The 23,557-nt window shown below is 36.9% G+C and overlaps 1 protein-coding gene across 1 annotated transcript in view; it reads right to left on the bottom strand.

Annotated features, from left to right (window-relative positions):
- POLQ (DNA polymerase theta) overlaps window positions 1-23,557 on the bottom strand; it is a 136,020-nt gene that overhangs the window by 20,955 nt on the left and 91,508 nt on the right. Inside the window, exons 16-20 of the mRNA XM_060198280.1 lie at window positions 20,446-23,513; window positions 17,726-17,869; window positions 13,942-14,138; window positions 12,040-12,280; window positions 1,175-1,368 (exon numbers count right to left, since the gene is read on the bottom strand). Coding sequence (XP_060054263.1) covers window positions 1,175-1,368; window positions 12,040-12,280; window positions 13,942-14,138; window positions 17,726-17,869; window positions 20,446-23,513 — 3,844 coding nt within the window. The remainder of the gene's footprint in view (window positions 1-1,174; window positions 1,369-12,039; window positions 12,281-13,941; window positions 14,139-17,725; window positions 17,870-20,445; window positions 23,514-23,557) is intronic.

Raw genomic sequence — 23,557 nt, 5'->3', positions numbered from 1 at the left:
CCCTACTTATAATAAGTAATAGCAATGAAAATGTATGCCTAAGAGGCTTTCTATACCTTATTGTAGGCTTTCCCTAGTGTCATTTGAGCTCATGTAAATATTCTTTTTTTTTTTTTGGCAGAGGTGTGACTTTTATGTTTGATTTCACTGTTCTTGTGCCAGCCTTTGAAATCTTTTCCCCCCATTTAGATATAGACGGAAAAAATGGGGGGAAGGAGAGGCACCACAATGCCAGAACTTCTCCTGGTACTATGGCACTCTCATGTGGTACCAGGGCTTAGATCTGGTCTGTGCTCATGGCACATGGTCTATGTAGTAAACTATCACCCTAAATAGATTGGCCTCTCAATCACTTAAGCTGCACCCAAGGCCAACTCAGAAGCTTTCCAAGTGATAAACTTATCACTGAAAGTCAGAGAATATGGAAGTATGGAAGAGTTAAAAATGTATAACCACAAAGACTTGGGCATAAAAACACCAAAGTATCCCAATTAAAGTAGCAATAATGAAAGTTAAGAGTATCCAGAAAGCAGCTACTGAAGAAATTAAACTTATACAAGGTTAGGGAGCTGAGCAAAGATCTCATGTCTACCTCAAACTCACTGGTTGAAATTAAAGAGGCTAAAACTAAGGCAATTTTAAATACTGTCTACTATTTCTATTCATTATTTGCATACCCTGAGTGGACTTTTACTAAATCTTCAATTTCCTTGCCTGTAATAATTCTAAAAATTGAAATAATTTGCTTAAGTGTAAGAATTGTTCAAGAGGACATCTAAAGAAAAAAGAAAACCAAAACATTCACCAATAAAGTCACTTGATTAGCATCACTACCAAATATACATAGAATTTTCTTGGCGAAATACAGGTTGAGGTAGAAGGAAAGGTCTGGTGCTAGTTTTAAGCAGGAATGTCTTATTACAATTAATAATGAATAATTCATTAGCAGCAACTTCTTTGTTCTAGATAAATCTCCTCAAGAAACACACATTTTAGGAACATCCTTACTAGTTTCCTAATTCATAAATATAACTTCTAAAAGAGGTATTAGACTAACATATGCTCAAATTTTACTCGATTGAGCTTTGGTGTCCAAACATTTAGGAAATACATACACACACAATCGTCTTAACTCTGAAAATAAATTCTAAATTCCTTATTCTTATGATACAACCTCAGCAATGTCATCTGAACTGGTGAAGGAAAAGGTGTGGCCAGCAAGATTGTAGGCCTGGATCTCAATTGCATCCAGTTTGGCTTGCATGATGTGTTTCTGACTTTCACATTCTGTAGTACTAAAGCCAATTCCATTTAGTTCTAGCAAGGCCAAGCAGTATTGAGAGGGCATTTCTACTTTATGGAAGACATCTGTAAGAAAAAAGAAACCAAAACATTCATTTATCAATAAAGTCACTTGATTAGCATCACTACCAAGCATATATAGAATGTTCTTGGAATATACAGACACCATCTATGCTACTCTTTAAGATACAATCTCCTGAGCAGATGTTCTCAAACCAACAAGGAAAGGAAAATAAAAAGAAACTTCCATTGAGAGGAATAGGAGGGGCAGAGGGTTGGAGGGAGAGAGGGAGAGACAGTCAAGAGGAGGGAGGGTGGAGAAAAAAACCAGACATCACTCTGGTACATGTGCTTCTGGGGATCGAACTCAGGAACTCATGCTTAAGAGTCCAGTGCTTTATCTACTGCACTACCTCCCAGACCACTAATTTCCACTTTTCTACAAATGAACTAGGTTACTATCTTGTCTATGAAGATGGTCAACTATGGTATTTTGTGATTAGTTTAGATACAATAGAGGGCATTTCTCCCAAAATAATGTTTCTGTCCTGACTTCTCTGGGCACACATCTTTACCAGTGTGTCTTGGAACCTCACCTTTCCAGAGCTCTACCCCACTAGTGAAAGACAGAAACAGGCTGGGGGTATGGATCAACCTGCCAATACCCAATTCCAGCAAAGAAGCAATTGCAGAAGCCAGAACTCCTACCTTCTGCACCCCAAAAACAATTTTGATCCATACTCCCAGTGGGGTAGAAGTGATAGGAGGAAGAGGATAAGAGGGCTCTGAACTCCAGTTCCATCAGGACCTGGAGAGAGAGGAAGAAAAGGGAGAGACATTTGGATGCAGTAATAAATAGGGTTATGTGTGGCTTGGAGGGGAAGAGAGGACTGGACACAGAAGAAAAAAGGGGCAATTATGTACAAATGTAAACAGATAGTTGTAGAGGTGACAGTTAACTCATGTCTGCAACCTTAGTAGAACTGCCGTGGCTTCCAATGGAGGGACTGAGGATTCAGAACTCTGGTGACAGGATTATACCTCTGTTGGCATGTAATTTTATAAATTAATATTAAATCCTTAGTTCCATTTTGAGCAACACACTTCCTAACATAGTTACAGAACGTAGATCACTGACTCCCTATTTTACTTCCCTCAATCACTCTAGGTCCAACTGTGTCAGATAAAGACTACAAAATTTGGATAAAGGCAAGGAACTGGCACACTTTAATGACGGCCCTTTCAGTCACTACCAGGCCACCCCATCAGGAACATCATAAACCCTTTTGTGGGCCTCTACAGGACATTGCCCTCAGTGTAGAACTATAGTGGTGGAAATTGCCCTACTCCCTAGAGGGAGGCTGGGTCAACATACTCTGCTACTAGAGGAATACTGGTCTTGAAATGAGTGTAGCCTAGAATGTCCCTAGCTACAACCATGGAATGTGACTTTAGACCAACAAGGATGCAGAGGTTACACAGGCTCCTGTGCTAAATATGAATAGACATGGGCCCTAGGTCAGATCGATAGGGTTTATAGTAAGCAGTATTTATATACTTTTCCCATATTTGGGAGCTACTCTCTGCCCTGATCCAGCTTTCCAGTCCTATTCTTAACTGACACTATCTTCTCAAACAATACTCTTAGCCAATCTGCATGTTAATGTTGAGCCAAGGCAAAAATTAGTAAATTCAGGGGCTTCTGGGAATATACCTAAAATAGACTTCCTAGCTTCTTCCAACACGAAGATCCCCAAATTTCATCCATTATACTCTAATCTTCAGGTTCCTGGTTATTAAACAAATTGTTCTGCTTTATATCTTAATGCTTTTTAGCTACCAAGTTGCAGATGCTACCATGATGCCAACCTGACTTCCGTAGGCAGATGAGTTCACCAACATGTCCTGGAACCCCACCTCCCCAGAGCCCTATCCCACTAGGGAAAGATAGAAATGGGCTAGGGGTATGGATTGATCTGTCAATGCCCAGGTCCAGTGTAGAAGCAATTACAGAAGCCAGACCTCTCACCTTCTGCATCCATAAAGATCTTTGGTCTATACTCCCAGAGAGATAAAGAATAGGAAAACTTCCAATGGAGAGGAGGAGATAAGGAACTCTGGTGGTGGGGATTATATGGAACTGTACCCCTCTTATCCCACAATCTTGTCAATCATTATTAAGTCACTAATAAAAATTATTAAAAAATAGTCAACCCATATCTGTGACCTTGAGAGAACTACCACAGTTTCCAATAGAAGGAATGGGGACACAGAACTCAACAGGTGGAATGATATAGAATTATACCCACTATCTCATGATTTTATAGATCAATATTAAATTACTAATAACAAAATAGACTATATCATCCCTAAATTCTTTCAGGCCTTTAGAGTTTCTTTTGAGAGATCAGCTATAGTTCCCTGGTAGACAGCTCTTGCTGGTTTTAGAATTCTCTTTATCTTTAATCTTTGTCAATTTAACTGGTATGTGTCTTGGTAAGTTTCAGCTTGGATTTATTTTGTTTGAAATTCTTGGAGATTCATGGATATGACCAGATCCTTCAGTGTGGGGAAAATTCTCATCTAATATAATCTTCAAATAAGAATTCTGTCCCTTTCACTGTCTCATCTTCTGGCACCACCACCCCCTCACATCATGTAAGTCCTGATGCTTCATAACTCTCTTATATTATCTTCATTTGGTTTAGTTACTTTTGGTTTTTGATTTTTTTTCTAATAACTTCTTCTACTCTCTCCTCAAGCTCATCACTTAGAGCTCTGTCTAAGGAAGATGGTCTACTCTGCTATTTTAAATATTTATTATTCTCTTTTGTTGCCCTTGTTGTTTTATTGTTGTAGTTATTATTGCTGTTGTTATTGATGTTGTCATTGTTAGATAGAACAGAGAGAAATGGAGAGAGGAGGGGAAGACAGAGGGGGGAGAGAAAGACACCTGCAAACTTGCTTCACCACCTGTGAAGCGACTCCCCTGCAGGTGGGGAGCCGGGGGATCGAACTGGTATCCTTACTACAGTCCTTATGCTTTGCACCATGTGAGCTTAACCCGTTGTGCTACCGCCCAACACCCTATTCCACTATTTTTTAATTAACTAATTAATTATATGTAGTATATGTAGAAACAAACAAAGAGGCAGAGAAAGAGAGAGAGAAAGTAAAAGAGACCATAGTACCAAAGCTTCCTTCAATGCATTATTCTTTATCTAATTTCTGGTTATAATTTTTTTTTCCTCTGATACTGTGAAATATTTAACTTTTCCTTTTGGAGAGCATCCTCAGGATCATGGTTTTCACCTTTCTTTTTTCTTTTCTTTTTTTTTTTTTTTTTAGGAAAACTACATCAATTAACTAAATTTAGGATCTTCTTCCCATTTTTATCTTGGTTCAACAGTATAGTTAGTATTCTGTTTTCCATGAAGACCTGTGCTAGGAGGTTGTATGTGCTCCTGAGGTTGTATGTGTAGTAATTAGAACTTAAAGGATGCATGTGTCCAATAAGTCACTAGAATGTTGTAAGAGGGGGATTCAGTTATGATATGCAGCTGGGTCCTCTGTCTAGGTAGTTTTATCTCTGCACACACTCTGGGACAGGTGAAAAACAGAATCTGGCAGGTTGTAATTCTCCAAGAGAGTACTCCTCCCTAAACTCACCCCAGGCTCTGCTACTGTACAGACTGAATTCCAAAGGTGTCGAATATAGCTGGTTTCAGAATGCTATGGAGAAAGATGGGAAGGAATGCTATCATGACTCCAACCCAGTTTACTCCAGCACAACTTTTAATTTACTGCTCTGTGTTGTTATAAAATTGTAAGCACAACAAAGCCCCCATAGAAAGATTGCAATGCCTATAACCTAATAACAATAAACATATATCTACAGAACTTTTATATATATATTTTAACAGTTGATAATATTCCTCTTTACTTTAAAAATGATTTCTGATGAATCTCTCCCATTCCCTTAATCCTACAAAATAGTTTTTAATCTGAGCAGGTGGAAAATGCATATCTGAGTTTAAAATACTCTTGGTTCTATATGATTTATAATTATTTTAGCAAAAGTATTAAGTACACATCAACAAAATAATTGTGATCCAAAATAATTTCTTTTTCTATAATAATGAGTTGAACATTATATTATATCATAAACACATAGAAGCTATAACAGAGAATGACAGAATAGAACTATGGGTAAAAATTCTCCCATAAATCTTTCCAATCTGAATATATGAATGGCTGCTCAACATGAGAAGGGGACAGAAACATCATATGCACACCAGATCTTTTAACTGTTAGGACCAAAGGTTTAAAATTTCTTACGTTAAGATAGTTGTATTTAAAAAGTTATCTCTCCCCTAAAGCAACCAGAAGGATAGAAATCACTAAAATTAGAGCAGAAATAAACAACATAGAAAATAAGAGAACCATACAAAAGATCAATGAAGCCAAATGTTGGTTCTTTGAAAGATTAAACAAAATTGACAAACCACTAGCCAGACTCACCAAATAAAAAAGAGAGAAGACTCAAATTAATAGAATTGTAAACGATGGAGAAGATATCACAACTGACACCACAAAAATTCAGAAAATAATACGAAACTTCTATGAAGAACTATATGCCACCAAGCCAGAGAATCTGGAAGAAATGGAACAATTCCTAGAAACATATGCCCTTCCAAAACTGAACCAAGAAGAACTACAAAACATAAATGCACCAATCACAGACAAAGAAATTGAAACTGTTATTAAGAATCTCCCTAACAACAGAAGTCCTGGACCAGATGGCTTCACAAACGAATTCTACAAAACTTTCAGGAAACAGTACCCATCCTTCTTAAGCTTTTCCATAAGATTGAAAAAACAGGAATACTCCCTTCCACCTTCTATGAAGCCAACATCACTCTGATACCAAAAGCAGACAGGGACACAACAAAAAAGGAAAACTACAGACCAATATCTCTGATGAACATAGATGCCAAAATATTAAACAAGATCTTGGCTAACCGGATACAGCAGCACATCAAAAAAAAAATTGTTCATCACAACCAAGTGGGATTCATCCCTGGAATGCAAGGCTGGTTCAACATACGTAAGTCAATCAAATTGACAACATCAATAAAAGCAAAGCCAAAAACCACATGATTATCTCAACAGATGCAGAGAAAGTCAAAATTCAACACCCATTCATGCTCAAAACTACAAAAAATTGGGGAGTCGGGCTGTAGCGCAGTGGGTTAAGCGCAGGTGGCGCAAAGCACAAGGACTGGCGTAAGGATCCCGGTTCGAACCCCGGCTCCCCACCTGCAGAGGAGTCGCTTCACAGGCGGTGAAGCAGGTCTGCAGGTGTCTATCTTTCTCTCCTCCTCTCTGTCTTCCCCTCCTCTCTCCATTTCTCTCTGTCCTATCCAACAACAACAACAACAATAATAACTACAACAATAAAACAACAAGGGCAACAAAAGGGAATAAATAAATAATTAAAAAAAAAAAACTACAAAAAATGGGAATAGATGGGAAATTCCTCAAGATAGTGGAATCCATATATAGCAAACCTACAGCCAACATCATATTCAATGGACAGAAGCTGAAAACATTCCCCCTCAGATTGGGGACTAGACAGGGCTGTCCACTGTCACCATTACTCTTCAACATAGTATTGGAAGATCTTGCCACAGCAATCAGGCAAGAGAAAGAAATCAAAGGTATACAGATTGGAAGGGAAGAAGTCACGCTCTCACTATTTGCAGATGATATGACAGTATACATAGAAAAACCTAAAGAATCCAGCAGAAAACTATTGGAAGTTATTAGGCAATATAGCAACGTGTCAGGCTACAAAATCAATATACAAAAATCAGTTGCATTTCTTTATGCACACACTAAGTCTGAAGAAGAAGAAGACATCCAGAAATCACTCCCATTTACTGTTTCAGCAAAATCAATAAAATACCTAGGAATAATGTTGACGAAAGAAGTGAAAGACTTGTATACTGAAAACTAAGAGCCACTACTCAAGGAAATAGAAACTGATACCAGGAAATGGAAAGACATCCCATGCTCATGGATTGGAAGAATAAATATCAGCAAAATGAATATTCTCCCCAGAGCCATATACAAATTTAATGCAATACCCATCAAAGTTCCACCAAGCTTCTTTGAGAGAATAGAACAAACACTACAATCATTTATCTGGAACCTGAAAACACCGAAAATTGCCAAAAGCATCTTGAGGAAAAGAAACAGAAATGAAGGCACTACACTCCCAGATCTCAAACTATATAAGCCATCATCATCAAAACAGCCTGGTACTGGAACAAAAATAGGCACACAGACCAGTGGAACAGAATTGAAAGCCCAGAAATAAATCCCCACACCTATGGACATCTAATCTTTGATAAGGGGGCCCAGAGTATTAAATGGAAAAAGGAGGCTCTCTTCAATAAATGGTGCTGGGAAAACTGGGTTGAAACATGCAGAAGAATGAAATTGACCTTTATCTCACCAGAAACAAAAATCAACTCCAAATGGATCAAAGACCTGGATGTTAGATCAGAAACAATCAAATACTTAGAGGAAAACATTGGTGGAACACTTTCCCACCTACACTTCAAGGACATCTTTGATGAAATAAACCCAATTGCAAGGAAGACTAAAGCAAAAACAAACCAATGGGACTACATCAAATTGAAAAAGCTTTCGCACACCCAAAGAAACTATTAAACTAACAAAGAGACCTCTCACAGAATGGGAGAAGATCTTCACATGCCATACATCAGACAAGAGACTAGTAACCAAAATATACAAAGAGCTTAGCAAACTTAGCACCAAAAAAGCAAATGACCCCATCCAAAAATGGGCAGAGGATATGAACAAAACATTCACTACAGAGGAGATACAAAAGGCTAACAAACATATGAAAAACTGCTCTAGGTCACTGATTGTCAGAGAAATGCAAATTAAGACAACACTAAGATACCACCTCACTCCTGTAAGAATGGCATACATCAAAAAGGACAGCAGCAACAAATGCTGGAGAGGCTGTGGGGACAGAGGAACACTTTTGCATTGCTGGTGGGAATGTAAATTGGTACAGCCTCTGTGGAGAGCAGTCTGGAAAACTCTCAGAAGGCTAGACATGGACCTTCCATATGATCCAGTAATTCCTCTCCTTGGGGTTATACCCCAAGGACTCCATAACACCCAACCAAAAAGAGGTGTGTACGCCTATGTTCATAGTAGCGCAATTCATAATAGCTAAAATCTGGAAGCAACCCAGGTGCCCAACAACAGATAAGTGGCAGAGAAAGCTGTGGTATATATACATAATGGAATACTATACAGCTATCAAGAACAATGAACCCACCTTCTCTGACCCACCTTGGACAGAGCTAGAAGGAATTATGTTAAGTGAGCTAAGTCAGAAAGATAAAGATGAGTATGGGATGATCCCACTCATCAAAAGAAGTTGAGAAAGAAGATTTGAAAGGGAAACTAAAGGCAGGATCTGACTAAATTGAAAGTAGGGCACCAAAGTAAAAACCCTGTGGTGAGGGGTAGACATGTGGCTTCCTGGGCCGGTGGCGGGTGGAGGTGGGTGGGTGGGATGGGACACAGTCTTTTGGTGGTGGGAATGGTGTTTATGTACACTCCTATTAAAGTGTGGTCATATAAATCACTAGTTAATTAATATGAGAGGGGAAAATTAATTGTATGTCTTGAAGTTTTTAAAACACAGACTGAGTCTTTTTATATATAGGCTGTGTATTTGATATGCAGACTCTCTCAAAAGGCTAGACCAAGTAGATCAGAATCAACTGGTAGCACAGCTATATACAAGATACTGGATACTATACAGCAAACCCTAACAAAGTTAACCCAATTACCAAATAATGTGATGATAACATTAACTATCGATTGTCTTTTTGAACCCTAAGACAGCAAGGAACCTCACATCTCCACTATAGAGCCTCTACTTCTCCCAGTCCTGGAACCCTTGGATAGGGCCCACTTTCCCGTATGCCTCTTCCAATCCATATCAAATAATATTGCATCTGCCGATCACAACCTAATCAACACAATGATTGCCACATCAACATGTTTCACTTCAGATTATCCAGAGACTTCATGTATGGAATGACAACCCTTCAGCTTCATTACTCGGGTGAGACCTTTCCTTTCATAAGTATTCTCTAATTCCAACTCAGGTGGTTCACTTTCTAACAAAGTCCCAAAACCTAGATATACACCAGTTTCTGTGAGAGAGAGCATATTTCACATGTATTCATAAACTAGTGCAAAATATATACCTGAAAGCAGAAGTATACTAGAGTTTGCAGTGAATAACCCCCCAACACTTCCTCTCCACTATTCCAACCTTTGCGTCCACTATTGCTCAACAATTTGTTTGGCTTTGTATATTAACTCTCTTTTCAGCCACCAGGTGCCAGATGCCATCAGGATGCTGGCCAGGCTTCCCTGGACTGAAGACCCCACCAATGTGTCCTGGAGCTCTGCTTCCCCAGAGACCCATCCTACTAGGGAAAGAGAGAGGCAGACTGGGAGTATGGACCGACCAGTCAACATCCATGTTCAGCGGGGAAGCAATTACAGAAGCCAGACCTTCCATATTCTACAACCCACAACAACCCTGGGTCCATGCTCCCAGAGGGATAGAGGATGGGAAAGCTATCAGGGGAGGGTATAGGATATGGAGACTGGGTGGTGAGAATTATGTGGAGTTGTACCCCTCCTATCCTATGGTTTTATTAATTTATCCTTTCTTAAATAAAAAATAAATTAAAAAAAAAGTTATCTCTCTCTGTTGTGAGAGATATGCTAATTTTAATGAATTTCACTTAAAAGAGTGCTATGATCATTCAGTGTTATCATTCACACACATAGAAACAATACTATGGCATGTGTGCTGTATATCCCAGCTCCTGGGCCTGTGTCCACTGAGATATTGCAGTGCCTATACAAGAGTTATTAATTTACATCATTCAAGAAACTCTCCTATGAATAAATAAGTGAACCTAGCCTTTGTGTTATTCTACCCCAGTGACACTGGGGAAATCTTATTCTATTGACACAAAGGACATGTGCTAGCAGTAAAAATATCTAAGTGACTAACAAGAGCATACTCTGGCAAACAGCAGTAATATCTCTCTTATTTAGTACATAGAACATTATTTTAAAATTGTAGTTTCGCCTAAAGTCTCTTACTAATAAGTAAATGCAGCTAGATTCAAAGCCTGGTCTGTGTGAATTCATCAGATGCTATTTACAGCATTTACTACCAGCCAATAAATTCATGGTCTAGGGCCCAGGAGGTGACGCACCTGGTTAAGTGCATATCTTGCAGTGCACAAGGAGCAAGGTTCAAGCCCCTGGTCCCCACCTGCAGAGCAGGAAGCTTCATAAGTCGTAAAGCAGGGCTACAAGTGTCTCTCTGTCTCTTTGTCTCCCCCTCCCATCTCATTTTCTCTGTTTCTATCTAATAATAAATAAATAAATATATATAAAAAGAATAAATTCATGGTCTAAATCTCACAATGTGCCTACTTTGTTCTACTTTATCATTTCTACTAAAAGCATATCAGCACAGAAGCATAAAAGTATCAGCAGACGTAACAACAAATTTATATGTTTAGCCATGGAGAAAACAAGACTCACAAGAATCATCTTTGCTGGGGGTGGGGGTGGGTAGGGGGGGACTGAATAATTCTAAAATGAAAACATTTCCCTTTTTTCTTTTTTTTGGGTGCTAAAGATTAAGCACTGGCTCACAAGCAGTGAAGCAGGTATCTCTCGTTCTCTCCACCTCTATCTTCCCCTCCTCTCTCCATTTCTTTCTGTCCTATCCAACAATGATGACATCAATAACAACAACAATAATAACTATAATAATAAAACAACAAGGGCAACAAAAGGGAATAAATAAATAAATAAATATATAAAAAAAGATTAAGCACTGGATCTCATATATGCGAAACATACATTCCAGGCTGCCTGTTTGCCTTTTTTTAAATCCATGAAAGATAGGATCTAAGTTTGAGTGGAAATTGTTTGATAAAGTTCAAATATAAAATTAGCTATAAATAAATTACATGGCACTAATTTTCATTAAAGTAAAGTCTGGGGTAAGTAAATAAGGGCTAGATATCTGTTTTTGTAAATAAAGTTTTTTTTTTGTTTTTCTTTTTATTGCTACCAGGGTTATTATGAGGGCTTGGTGCCTGCACTACAAATATACCACTCCTAGTAACCAATTTTTGTTATATATATATATTCTTTTTCACTAGATAGGACAAAAAGAAATTAAAAGAGGAGAATATAAAGAGAGAGAAAGAGAGACACCCGCAGACACTGCTCAATAAGTGTTTCTCCTGTAGATAGGGAATGAGCTGCTCAACCAGGTGAACCACTGCTAGCCTCCTGTTTTTGTAAATAAAGTTTTATTGTAACACTTGTTTTTACACAATGTTCGCTTTCATGTTATAATGGCAGAATTGAGTATGTGATAGAGATTTTTGATGTCATAAACACCAAAAATATTTATTATATGGCTTTTTTAGAAAGAAAAAGGTTTGCTGAATACCTACATTAGATAACCCAAAGATAGGGCTTACATAAAAAGAATAAATGATATTTTATAAAAATGACTAAGTATATAACTATCCTGTCTGTAGCTTCATAAACGTCAGGAACCTCTAATCTTACCTTGTAGGTTTGCTTTCTTCAACAAAAAATTGAGTTCATTCATAGAGTTGAAGGTGAGAATGGATTCTACGCATGCTCTGTATCGCCCAGAATGCTCAGTGCTTATATTCATTCCCAGACTCTGAATTCCTTGGCCAGTCTCTATCCCTTCTAGCAGTGGAAGTTCACGAGGAAGGAAACTGGTGACTATGCTGTGAAGAGTTGGTTCCTTAGAATCTGGATCTAGTAACCAGCATGCCACCTGCATGGAACAGCAATCAGTATTTTCTTGATTTTTTTAAAAAGACATTTGTGCAGCCTTAAATTTAAAGTGGGGTGGGAGAACTAATTCCTAATCTTGCTTATTTTTGCTGGTCTCTCTGGGAAAGAAGGAAAGGTAACTTTAAGAGTACTTGAGTTGATATCAGTAAGAGCAGCAGCCTTCAAAGATGAAAAACATTTAAGTTTTTTATTACTGTAATGATCTTACTCACAAAGTTCTGAAGTAGACATGAAAATCAAGTGCTTATCAGTTAACGCAAACCATGTTTCTGAAAATGCAGGTGGTTTCTTCTGATTTGGGCTAAACTATTATAATAAAGGTGGTCCTTTATAGTTTCATGTTTATTTAATATTTTCAAAATAAAAATAAATGAGACATAAGTATTTACCATTCATGCCGTCATTTAAGGAGACTCAGAGATGGCTGGTTCATTCAGTAGAGTGTATACTTTACCTGTGTAAGGACCCAGGTCTGAGCCCCTGGTCAACACCTGGAAACATCATGTAAAAGGGAAGCTTCATGCGTGGTAAAGCAGTGCTCCTGTGTCTCTTCTGTCTCTCTCTTCCTCTCTCTCCCTTCATCAGATAGATTTTATCTGATGAAAATAACAGCACTATCAAAAATAAGTATAATTATGAAGGCATGAAGCTCCAGTGAAGCTCTGAAATCAAGGGAAAAAAACAAACAAAAAACTAAAGAACCTCAAGATGATGGCCTGTCACCAAAGGCATCCAACAGGTTACCTGATTATGATATTTTTAACTTATAAGACTAGAAAATCTGCAGTGTCTAATACCAGCTGAAATCATACTGTTGAAAGTTTAGTACAGTAACTATTACCCCTTCCTTATTAAATCATACTATTATGAAAATTATATCACATTTTACCATTATATAGGAAAATTCTCAGGTACCTGTAAGATCATTTATCCTCATGCTAAATGATCCCTATTATTTTTTTTGACATCTGATATTTATAAATATTTCCTATTCTCTATCCTCATGGATATTTGACATGCTTTGCTATCATATAGCTAAATCTGGTCATTCTCCTTTTGTTTCTAATTCACCGAGGTAGAAAACTTCAAACTTATGACTCAAGCAAAATATTTTTTTTTAATCTTTGAGAAAACCAAAAACTTATTTATTTATTGGATAAACACATAGAAAATGAAGATGAGAGAGGGAGGCCACAAGAGAGGGGGAAAAAATACCTGCAATCCTGATTCACTGCTTTCTGAAGCTTCCCCCTGAGGGTAAGGGCCAGGAGCCTGGACTCAGATCCTTGAGCATGGTATCATGTGCTCTCAACTAGGTGTGCCACCACCCATCACAAAAAATAAAAACTTTTATGCTTAGTTTTGACATTTTTGCTTTATCTGCACAGAGGCATCTTATATGTAATGTTCTGCTCTGGGCTGATGAGAATACTAGATAAAAGAGTAATTACTCCAAGAAACATAAGTTGCTTGTTGAAGATAAGTAACACTAAGTTGTTAACTATGATTTTTTTTTTAATTTAAAAAATATCAAATGAATGACTGGTGCTGAGGATCAAACCAAGGACCAATACTATGCAAAGCATGCACCTGCTACCAAACTATAGCCTAGCTCCATACATAAAAATTAAGACATAGAACCTTAGGATCTTCATAACTTTGTTCCAGGGAGATGCCACAGGATAGAAGAAGAAGTTTGTAGCACTCAATGAAGTCATAGATGATAACAGAACATTCTTTATCAGCTGTTTTTTGAAAACAGGACTGAAGATGCCACATTCTCTCCTTTACAGTCAGGTTTGGATCCAAAGAAGGTGGGGCCAAACTGGCACTAATTTCTTAAAAAGAAAGAAAAACAACAGTACATTTTCCTCAATACTGCAATCTAGCATTCTTTAGTGGAAAAAATGAGAAAATCTAGGTCTATGTAATCAATCATTATTTCAGTGTGACATTACAGACCATTTCATAATCTAAAAATTATAATCGGGGAGAGGATTTCACTTACATGTAGCTATAGAGAAACAAAGCAATGAGACAAACAATTGTAAAGAGAAACAAGTCATTAGACTCTCACTGCAAAATTAAGATCAAAGAAGGGGAAAGGAAGGGATTACAGGGATCCAACAGAAATGATGGATGTAGTGTGGGAACACAGTGGGAGAAAAACATGAAACCCCCTAAAACATATACTCTTTGTTGTTGTTGTTTTATTGTTGTAGCTATTATTATTGTTACTGATGTCGTCGTTGCTGGATAGGAGACAGAGAAATGGAGAGAGGAGGGGAAGACAGAGAGAGGGAGAGGAAGATAGACACCGGTAGAGCTGCTTCACCACCGACCTGCTTCACAGGCCGTGAAGCGACCCCCCCCCCCCTTGGGGGTGGGGAGCCGGGGCTCCAACCGGGATCCTTCCATGGGTCCTTGCGCTTTGTGCCATGTGCGCATAAACCGCTGCGCTACCGCCGACTCCCCAAAACATATACCCTTATAGTCTAATATTACCTCAATAAAATTTAAAAGTTGAAAAAACAAAAATTATGGTTTGAGTTAAGTAATGTATAATACTCTAATTAGGGGAAATACATTCTAAAGATAAAAATTCATTAGATTACATTAATTTATTTTTTACTACCTATATTATTGCTTGTACTTGGTACCTACACATACACTGTACCCAGCAGCCATCTTTCCTTTATTCTTTTTCTTTTTTTAATATTTTATTTGCATTAATAAGAGAGAAAATACAGAGAGAAGGGCACAGAGAGAAAAAACAAAGCACTGCTCAACTCTGGCTTTTGGTGGTGCTGGGGATTAAATATGGGACCTCTGCGTCTTAGGCATGAAAGTCTTTTGCATAACCATTATCCTGAGAGAGAGAGAGGGAAAGAGAAAGAGAGACACCCGTAGCACTGTTGCAGTGCTTGTGAAGTTTCCAATGAGCAAGTGGGGGCCAAGGGCTTAAACTTGCATCCTCAGGCATGGCAATACATGTGTTCAACTGAGTAAGTCTATACTTAGCCTCAGTATCAAGATTTCTAAGTGGGTCAGCAAAATAGCTCACCTATGCTGTTTTGCTATGTGTATAACCCAGGTTCAAGTCTAGACTCCATAGCACTGAAGGAAGCTCTGGTGCTGTGGTGTCTCTTTTTTCATCCCTCTCACTCTCTCTTTCTGAAAAAAATGACCTGAAATGTTGAAGTTTCAGACTTTATATGTATATATATATATATATATGAATAAATCATTCTCAAAATGAATTAAAGAAGAAAAAGGGGGCGGGAGTAGATAGCATAATGGTTATGTAAAGAGACTCTCATGCCTAAGGCTCTGAAGTCCCAGGTTCAATCTCCAGCACCACCATAGGCCAGAGCTGAAGAGTGCTCTGGTTTTTTGCTCTGTGTCTTTCTCTCTTTTCATCTCTCTCAAAAATAAAATAAATAAAATATAAAAAAAATTTTTAAAAAGAAGAAAAAGGCATTTTGAAATTTTTAAGTAATTCCTTTTAAAGACATAATATGAAAATGTTAACTTTACATCTAAAGTAACAAAACTAGTAACCCAAGTAACTATTCATATATTTCTGAAAAATAACTGAAACTTACTCAATAGATATATGGTGTTCTTTAATTTTTCATACTAATTTTGCTCCTATTTGTAAAACCTATCAACCAGCTAGGGAACCAACAATCACAATTAGATCACATGACATTTCTAGACAATATTCACTCAATTCCAGTGGCTGATTCAACTACTGTAGGTATCTAGGTCATCACTGCCTGTAGAGAAGTTCTAGAAGGAAAAACAACTCTGAAAATAAGCTTCTATGACTCAGTGTTCAAAAGCAAGTCCTCATAGTGATCAGGGAGTTCTTCTTCTTTTGATAATGAAAGAGAAGAACTTTATTTTTATTACAATAAAGTATCATTTGTTAGGGAGTCGGGCGGTAGCGCAGTGGGTTAAGCGCATGTGGCCCAAAGCACAAGGACCAGCTGGTTCGAGCCCCCGGATCCCCACCTGTAGGGGAGTCTCTTCACAGGCAGTGAAGCAGGTCTGCAGGTATCTATCTTTCTCTCCCCTTCTCTGTCTTCCCCTCCTCTCTCCATTTCTCTCTGTCCTATCCAACAACAACAATAATAACTACAACAATAAAACAACCAGGGCAACAAAAGGAAATATTTTTAAAAAAATTTTTTAAGTATTTGTTAAGCTAAACAAGATTTTATAACAAATTGCTTGCAGGCTCTATTAAACCACCTTTAAATTACTTTAAAAGTAGAAATTTCTAAAAGAATTTAGTTTCGTAAATAAGATTGTAGCATTTCACAGTGTTTACTTACTAGGTTAGATTATTTTATGTACTTCAATATCATGCTTTGAATTAACATAATACTGAATTAATTACATGATAATGATAGGTGCTCCCAGAATCTGCCTCCTGTACTTTGTTTTTGATTTTTTAAAAATCTCTGTGTATGTGATAGTGAAACAAATAATTCTGTCTCCTTAGAAATTCTTAATTCATGGTGTTTGTGAACTCAGTAATTTGAGTGCAGATAATTTTATTTTATAGTGTTAATATGCAATCATTCATATATGCAAGAGGAAAGGTCTTCACATAATATAGATTTTGAGTTGTCATTTCTATTTCAATATAGTATAATATAAGCAATTATTAAAACCTTTATTTCTTCAAGTGACACATATTATGAATAGAAGTTGGGTAGTAGTATATTACAGGAAGTGATGCAACAGGCAAGAGGCAGATGATTAACTTTATATACCCCCACTTGATTGTCTGAAATATACTTTTCTGGAACCAATAGACTGGACAGGGACTACTACTGAGGATCAAATTACAAATATATGTTCAAATTTTCTGTAATTTTTGTTGTCATTTTTTTTTCCTCCAGGGTTGTTACTGGGGCTCTGTGCCAGCACTATGAATCTACTGCTCTTGGTGGCCATTTTTTCCATTTTATTGGATAAGACAGAGAGAAACTGAGAGAAGAGGGGGACATCAGGGAGTCCTTAATGGCCCTCTACCTCAAAGAAGAAAACAGCATTAATAGTTGTATGTGAAAAGCAGAAGCAAATGATTGGTGATTCATAAAATACTCATTCTAGTTAAAATGTGAAGCAGTGTACACATTAACCACTATCTGAAAAAATTATCTTAGTCCTTCAGGAGGTGGTGCAAGTGGATAAAGTGTTGGACTTTCAAGCGTGAGGTTAAGAGGTGTCAGAATGATACTCTGGTTCTCTTTCTCCTCCTTTCTCTCATTGGCTAATAAGTAAATTTAAGAAGTTTTTTATTTTAGTTCTAAAAAAAACAAAAATCTAGATAATATTTTCAATAATCAAGTCACTATCCTGATGTTATAGTAAAATTGTATGATGACTTATCTCAATAGTGATTACTTACCAGAATGCTTTTGTTCTGTCTGCAATGAAAAATAATATGCATCCCTTCCACCCCAGCATACTGCCAGTCCAACCACCAAAACATCATCATAACCTTTAACAGGAAATCCATCATCTCTAATAGGGGCTTCCTGGGGTGAGTTAGCTAAAAAAAAAAAAAAAAAAAAAGTGAAATAGTTAAATTCTTCTAAAGCCATCAAACTAAATACTAAGACAATGGTAACAATTAACAGAAACTATTTGATTGGAAAATTTTTCTGATCCCTGAAGTATGCATTATTTGGATAGTCATTTTTAAGTGAACATAAGAAAAACAGGTTTCCTGAAATTAAGATAACAATCGACCACTACAAAAAAAAAATCTACCAAATATGTCTTAAAACAAATGAGTATTATTTAAATATTAATTATATTTTTTTAAGTTATAGTTTAAATAATATGACAAAAATAGAATCTTTATAATAATTTTGAAGGAAACTCAGCAATTCTTAATAGTAAGATTTAATTCTTAATGAAGTGCTAAGTACAATTAGGCATTTGAGGTCAACATTTCTTTCTAAAATAATGTTTACTAAATTTATAATAAGAGATCAAGAACTATACACTTTTATTCACAATCATAAGACATTGTTAGATTTAAGTGAACAGTTATATTCCTCCAACTTGTATCACAGAAAATCATAAAACTGAACACTATGACAGTGATAATTGTACCCAGTATTGGTGTTTCTTAAATGAAAAATGGATAATTCTAATTAACACTGCAAGTATATAAGCCTTTTCAGTAGCACATTTCATGAATTCAACATCAAATATCCAAACCTTCATGAACAAATTTATATTTTGTTATGGACATTTATGAAAATTGATCAAGGTTTTGATTTCTACAACAGATGACTAGTTATTCCCTTTGATAGAGAATCCTGGGCTGAGGAGATAGCATAATAGTTATGCAAAAAAGACTTTCATGCCTTAGGCAACATTAGTCCCAGGTTCAATCCCTAGCACTACCATAAACCAGAGCTAAGCAGTGCTCTGTTAAACAAACAAAACAGGAATATACACAGCGTCAACTAACTAAAAGGTTCAGTTCTCTCAAAATCTGGAAGATCTCTGAGATTTATTTATTTATTCTCATCGGTAGGGTTTCACTGCTCTAGACAGATTTTTGTTAGAAACTCAGGGAGATAAAGAGAAAGGGAGAGATATCACAGCATTGAAGCTTCATCCAGTAATACTCCCATGTGGCATGCCACAGCTTTGAGCGAGAGTTGCGTGCACTGGAAACAGACACCCATCCAGGTAAGCTGTTCTGTTAATCCCTCTGCAGAATTTTCATCTAACAGTGGAGGCACAAGTTCTACTTAAAATAACTCTTAAGAAAATTCAGCTGGTATATACTGGACAAATATTTGTTACATATTTGTGATTATGTTGTTTGTAACTATATAAATGATATATTTTGAATATGCTATGAATTTTGATTATATAAGTGAATATTACAATGCAAAATAATTCATTAATGATGATTAATAAAAATGAGTCACACGATTAAGATACTACCATAAAAATCTAATTCATGTTAATATAGTTTTTAAAACTTATATTCTATCTTCTATATTACACAAATATTATATATGCCATAGGTATATATATATATATATATATATATATATATATATATATATATGTAATTTAAGAGAAATGATATGGTTAATAAATAAAGTTTAGGGGGGTCGGGCGGTAATGCAGCAGGTTAAGCGCACATAGCACTAAGCACAAGGACTGGTGCAAGGATCCCAGTTGAAGCCCCCGACTCCCCACCTGCAAGGGAGTCACTTCACAAGTGGTGAAGTAGGTCTGCAGGTGTCTATCTTTCTCTTCCGCTCTCTATCTTCCCCTCCTCTCTCAATTTCTCTCTGTCCAATCCAACAACAACAACAATCATAACAATAACAAGAGCAACAAGGGCAACAAAAATGGGAAAAAATGGCCTCCAGGAGCAATGGATTTGTAGTGCAGGCACTGAGCCCCAGCAATAACCCTGGAGGCTAAATAAATAAAGCTTAGTATATCCTAGCATGAGGCATGGGTTGGAGTTGAAGCAGAATAGGTAGGTGATCCACACAGAGTTTCACAAGTTGAAGATGATGAGGAAGATAACCATCAAACAAAAAATTCTCAAGGCTTCAGATAGGGTAATGGCATAGGAGAAAAGAACTGTTGTTTGAGAGACAGGTTCCTAGTATACATAGTGATCAAGTTGACAAACGCATCTAAAGCTGGTCGCTAACCATCCACATTATTGCTCCAGCAATAAGTTTGGCTGCTCTGTCAGTATCCCAGGAGACAACACTGCTCTAGAACTTCCTGATGGCCAGTTTGAGTAGGGAGCTGCTGTAGGAAGGTAGTTTAGAAAAGATCTCTGGCCAAATTGGAAGGAGGGCAACAGATCCTGGGTATAACAACAGATGAGAGCCAGAGGACTGAGTGGAGTGCTGGTAGTTTGCATTATTTCAGACTCTCAGCTCAAGGTCTTGATCAGCTAAACTAGTTGTACTAAACAATGATGCTGTCCCGCATATAAACCCACATAGAAGAAAGTTACTAAATTTTGAATACATTTATTATATTTACTATCTAGCACTGAAAAGGCTAGTCCCATTTCAGCCCACTGTTTGACTAATAAATGTGAAAAATTAAAAAAAAAAAAAATCTTACCTCGCTTAAACCTACCACCAATAGAAGAATCTTTAGATGTCAATTTACTAATTTTTTCACAAGCCAGTGAGATGGAAAATCGCTTCTTGCATTGCCATTCCTTAATAAATGTTTGAAAAAGAGTTTGATCACTTGCTACATCAATTATGGACAAACTTTCTGAATGGGATAAGGACGATGTTAACTGTGACCCATCTGGTGATACCTGCAGTAAAGAGCCTATTTCTCTAAGAAGACTATCATCTTTGAGAACATTTCTACTGTCTGAACTTAAATCGTGGTTTTTAATATCTAAAGGTGAACCAAGAGAAAAACTTTCATTAAGTTTTAAAACATTACTAGTTTTCTGAAGTTTTACAGATGGTCCATGAACATCTAAAAATGTCAGCTTAGAAGCAGAAGTTGGAACAGGTGTAGGAGGAATGAGACCATTATCATCAATTATACAGTTTTCCTTATAGGGCAAGAGGGATGGAGTTTCACCATGAATGGCATTGTTCTCTAGCGTTTCAATCTTGCTTTTTACTTCAATATTAGAAGAAAATGAGTTTCCAGGTTCTTGATTTGGCTCCAAAATGGAAATCACTTCTTGTTTGTCATCTAAATCTGTATTTTTTCCTTTCAAGTTAGAAAAGTTTGTAGTGCTAAATTTTTGCTCTTCATGTCCTATAGGAGTAGATACTTTATCTAAAATCCTTTGCAGTCCTGGACTTAAATCAAATGATGACCCTGACCATGTGAATGAATTATTTTGCCTTTCTCCAGTTAATCTATTTATATGAGATCTTTCATCATTATTTACTCCAGTATCTTTTCTTTGGGGATCATCATTACTGACAAGTGATAGGTCATTGTGTTCTACAGCTATATGAGATACAACAGCATTAAGTTTCTCTTGGACAGGAGCTATCTTTACATTGTCCAAAGCTTCAGCCATCTGAGCAGAATCTGTATCTGAAAATAAAATAGACTCATCACTGAGACAAGGCAACTGGTGTTCATTAGCTTGATTCTCATTCATATTTAATTTTTCATTTGGGCCCTCTGGTTGAGGACACAGAGAGTCAGTGAAATGGCTTGACTTTATTTCAGGAGAAGGTTCTTTTGCTTGTACTTCAAACAGTTGTTCTTTCATTGGGCAGTCTTCACTGAAACTGTCGAACAGTAAACTGTCACTCAAATTCAAACTTGTTTCACGAGCTAGAGGACATTGCACTTCTATATCAGTGGGAGTTTTTTCCTGAGGAATCAGAGACATAACTGGTTTCATAAACTCTTGTGTTTGATAACCTTGAAGAAAACTATTTAATTGAGAGTCAGTAACAGAAAGCTCATTACCTTTAAAACAAGGGCCATTTTCCCCAAATAGAACTGGAGAATGAAAAAGTGGGCTTTTTGGAGTCAGGATATCAACCCCCTGTGAACCTGTGCTTTGTTTCATAGCATCTGTAGGCTTAAGATGCATGTTGTCTGTATTTATCACTCCTGGAGAATGTTGTTCATCAGGTAAAATAACGTGACTATTATCCTGTAAAATGCTCATGAAGCTCTGTTTGTCTAAGCTCTTCTGCATCATCCCTGTTGCTAGGCTGGTGCCCTTTGTTCCTTCTTCAGTCCTTTCACGTGTCATCTGTTGTATCATTTTCTCTGATTGAGTATCCAGATAGAAACTATCTTCAAAATCACAATGAACTGAACCTAACTCAGAAACGAGATGATGTTTAGTGTTATTTGTTGTATAAGCATCTGTTTTTTCTTGTGCTTTAAAGGTATTTAGAAAATTCTCATATTGGCCTCCTGACTTACCAGATGTTCCTGGTGAAGGAGGACCACTGGGGATCTTGATGCTCCTTATTTTATTTCCTTCTGCCTGAAAAGTATCTGACTTTTCCTCAGCATTATACTTTATGTTTTCACATGTAGTAACATTTGAGTCTCTAGTTGTATAACTACTGACTGACTCACATGGCATTTGTCTCTCTATTGTTCTTTTCTGTTTGATGGAAGTGTTTGTCAGTCCATCAGAATTCTCAGAAAAATGGTTAATTGTATGGGTATCATGGTGTTTCTCATAAATATTCTGTTTTTTTGAATCATTTTCAATTATCACTTTGCTTAATTTTTCTGGCTCAGTAACAGCTAATTCACTGGCGTTTTTATTAACCGCACTCATGGCTTGACAAGTCACTGACTTATTCTGAGGTTCTCTAATAAAACATCCCACCAGAACATCATTGGTTATTCTTTTTCCAGAACAATTCTGTTCTCTTTCTAGTGATAATAATGCTTTGCTATTTCTTCCCTTAAAACACACTTTTTTAGCAGATGGCTCTGGATTTTTAAATTTCAAATTCACACCTATAAGTGAGTTTTCACAATGAATGGGTTCAGACATGGTCTGTTCTTGTAAATCATTTCTATACACTCCAGTGTCTTTCATAGGACTACTGTGCCTTAATCGTTTCAAAGAACGAGAGGTTGCATTCATCTTTTCTGAACTGAAATTCAAATTTTCTTTTTTTGTTTTCTCAGATGAAAGAGTTGGAACAGCTTTCTTAGTGCTTGTTTTCCTTTCACTCTCAGAGGTTCTTCGCTTCACTGTATTTATACTCAAAGAGACTTGTTTTCTTATTCTTGAAATAGATTTCACTTGATGTTCTTGATTCCCATCTTGGAACTTGTAACAAAAGGAATTTGTATTCTCTCTACTTTTAGCTAAATCTTGCAGTGTATTTGGTGAATTCATAACAGAATAGTTAAATACTGTGTTACTTTTTTTCTTTACTGTTAATCTTTCACTAGAGTGCTTAACTTGGGGTAGAAGTTTGTGCTCCTTTACTTCTGACTCATGGCTAGTAAATGACTGTGTATTCGATTGTAAAGAGGAATATGTCTTCCATTGCACTCCCATTTCAAATAAGTCCTGTTGCAGAATCTTATTGGCTTCTTCCACTATAAGAGTTGCTGCTTCCCGTTCAGTTAAACCTTTTCTTCCAGTCACCCAAATTGTTCGCATGTTACGACGTTCCTCAACTGCTTCCTCTTCTTCATCCACAGCCTTTCGAGTACTATATAAAGGGATATAAATAAGCAAATTCATGCACTCATTTAG

The sequence above is a fragment of the Erinaceus europaeus genome, chromosome 9 (assembly GCF_950295315.1).
Source record: "Erinaceus europaeus chromosome 9, mEriEur2.1, whole genome shotgun sequence".
NCBI lineage: Eukaryota > Metazoa > Chordata > Mammalia > Eulipotyphla > Erinaceidae > Erinaceus > Erinaceus europaeus.
The sequence above is the reverse complement of the archived record's forward strand: the minus strand, read 5'-3'. Positions and strand labels throughout refer to the sequence as shown.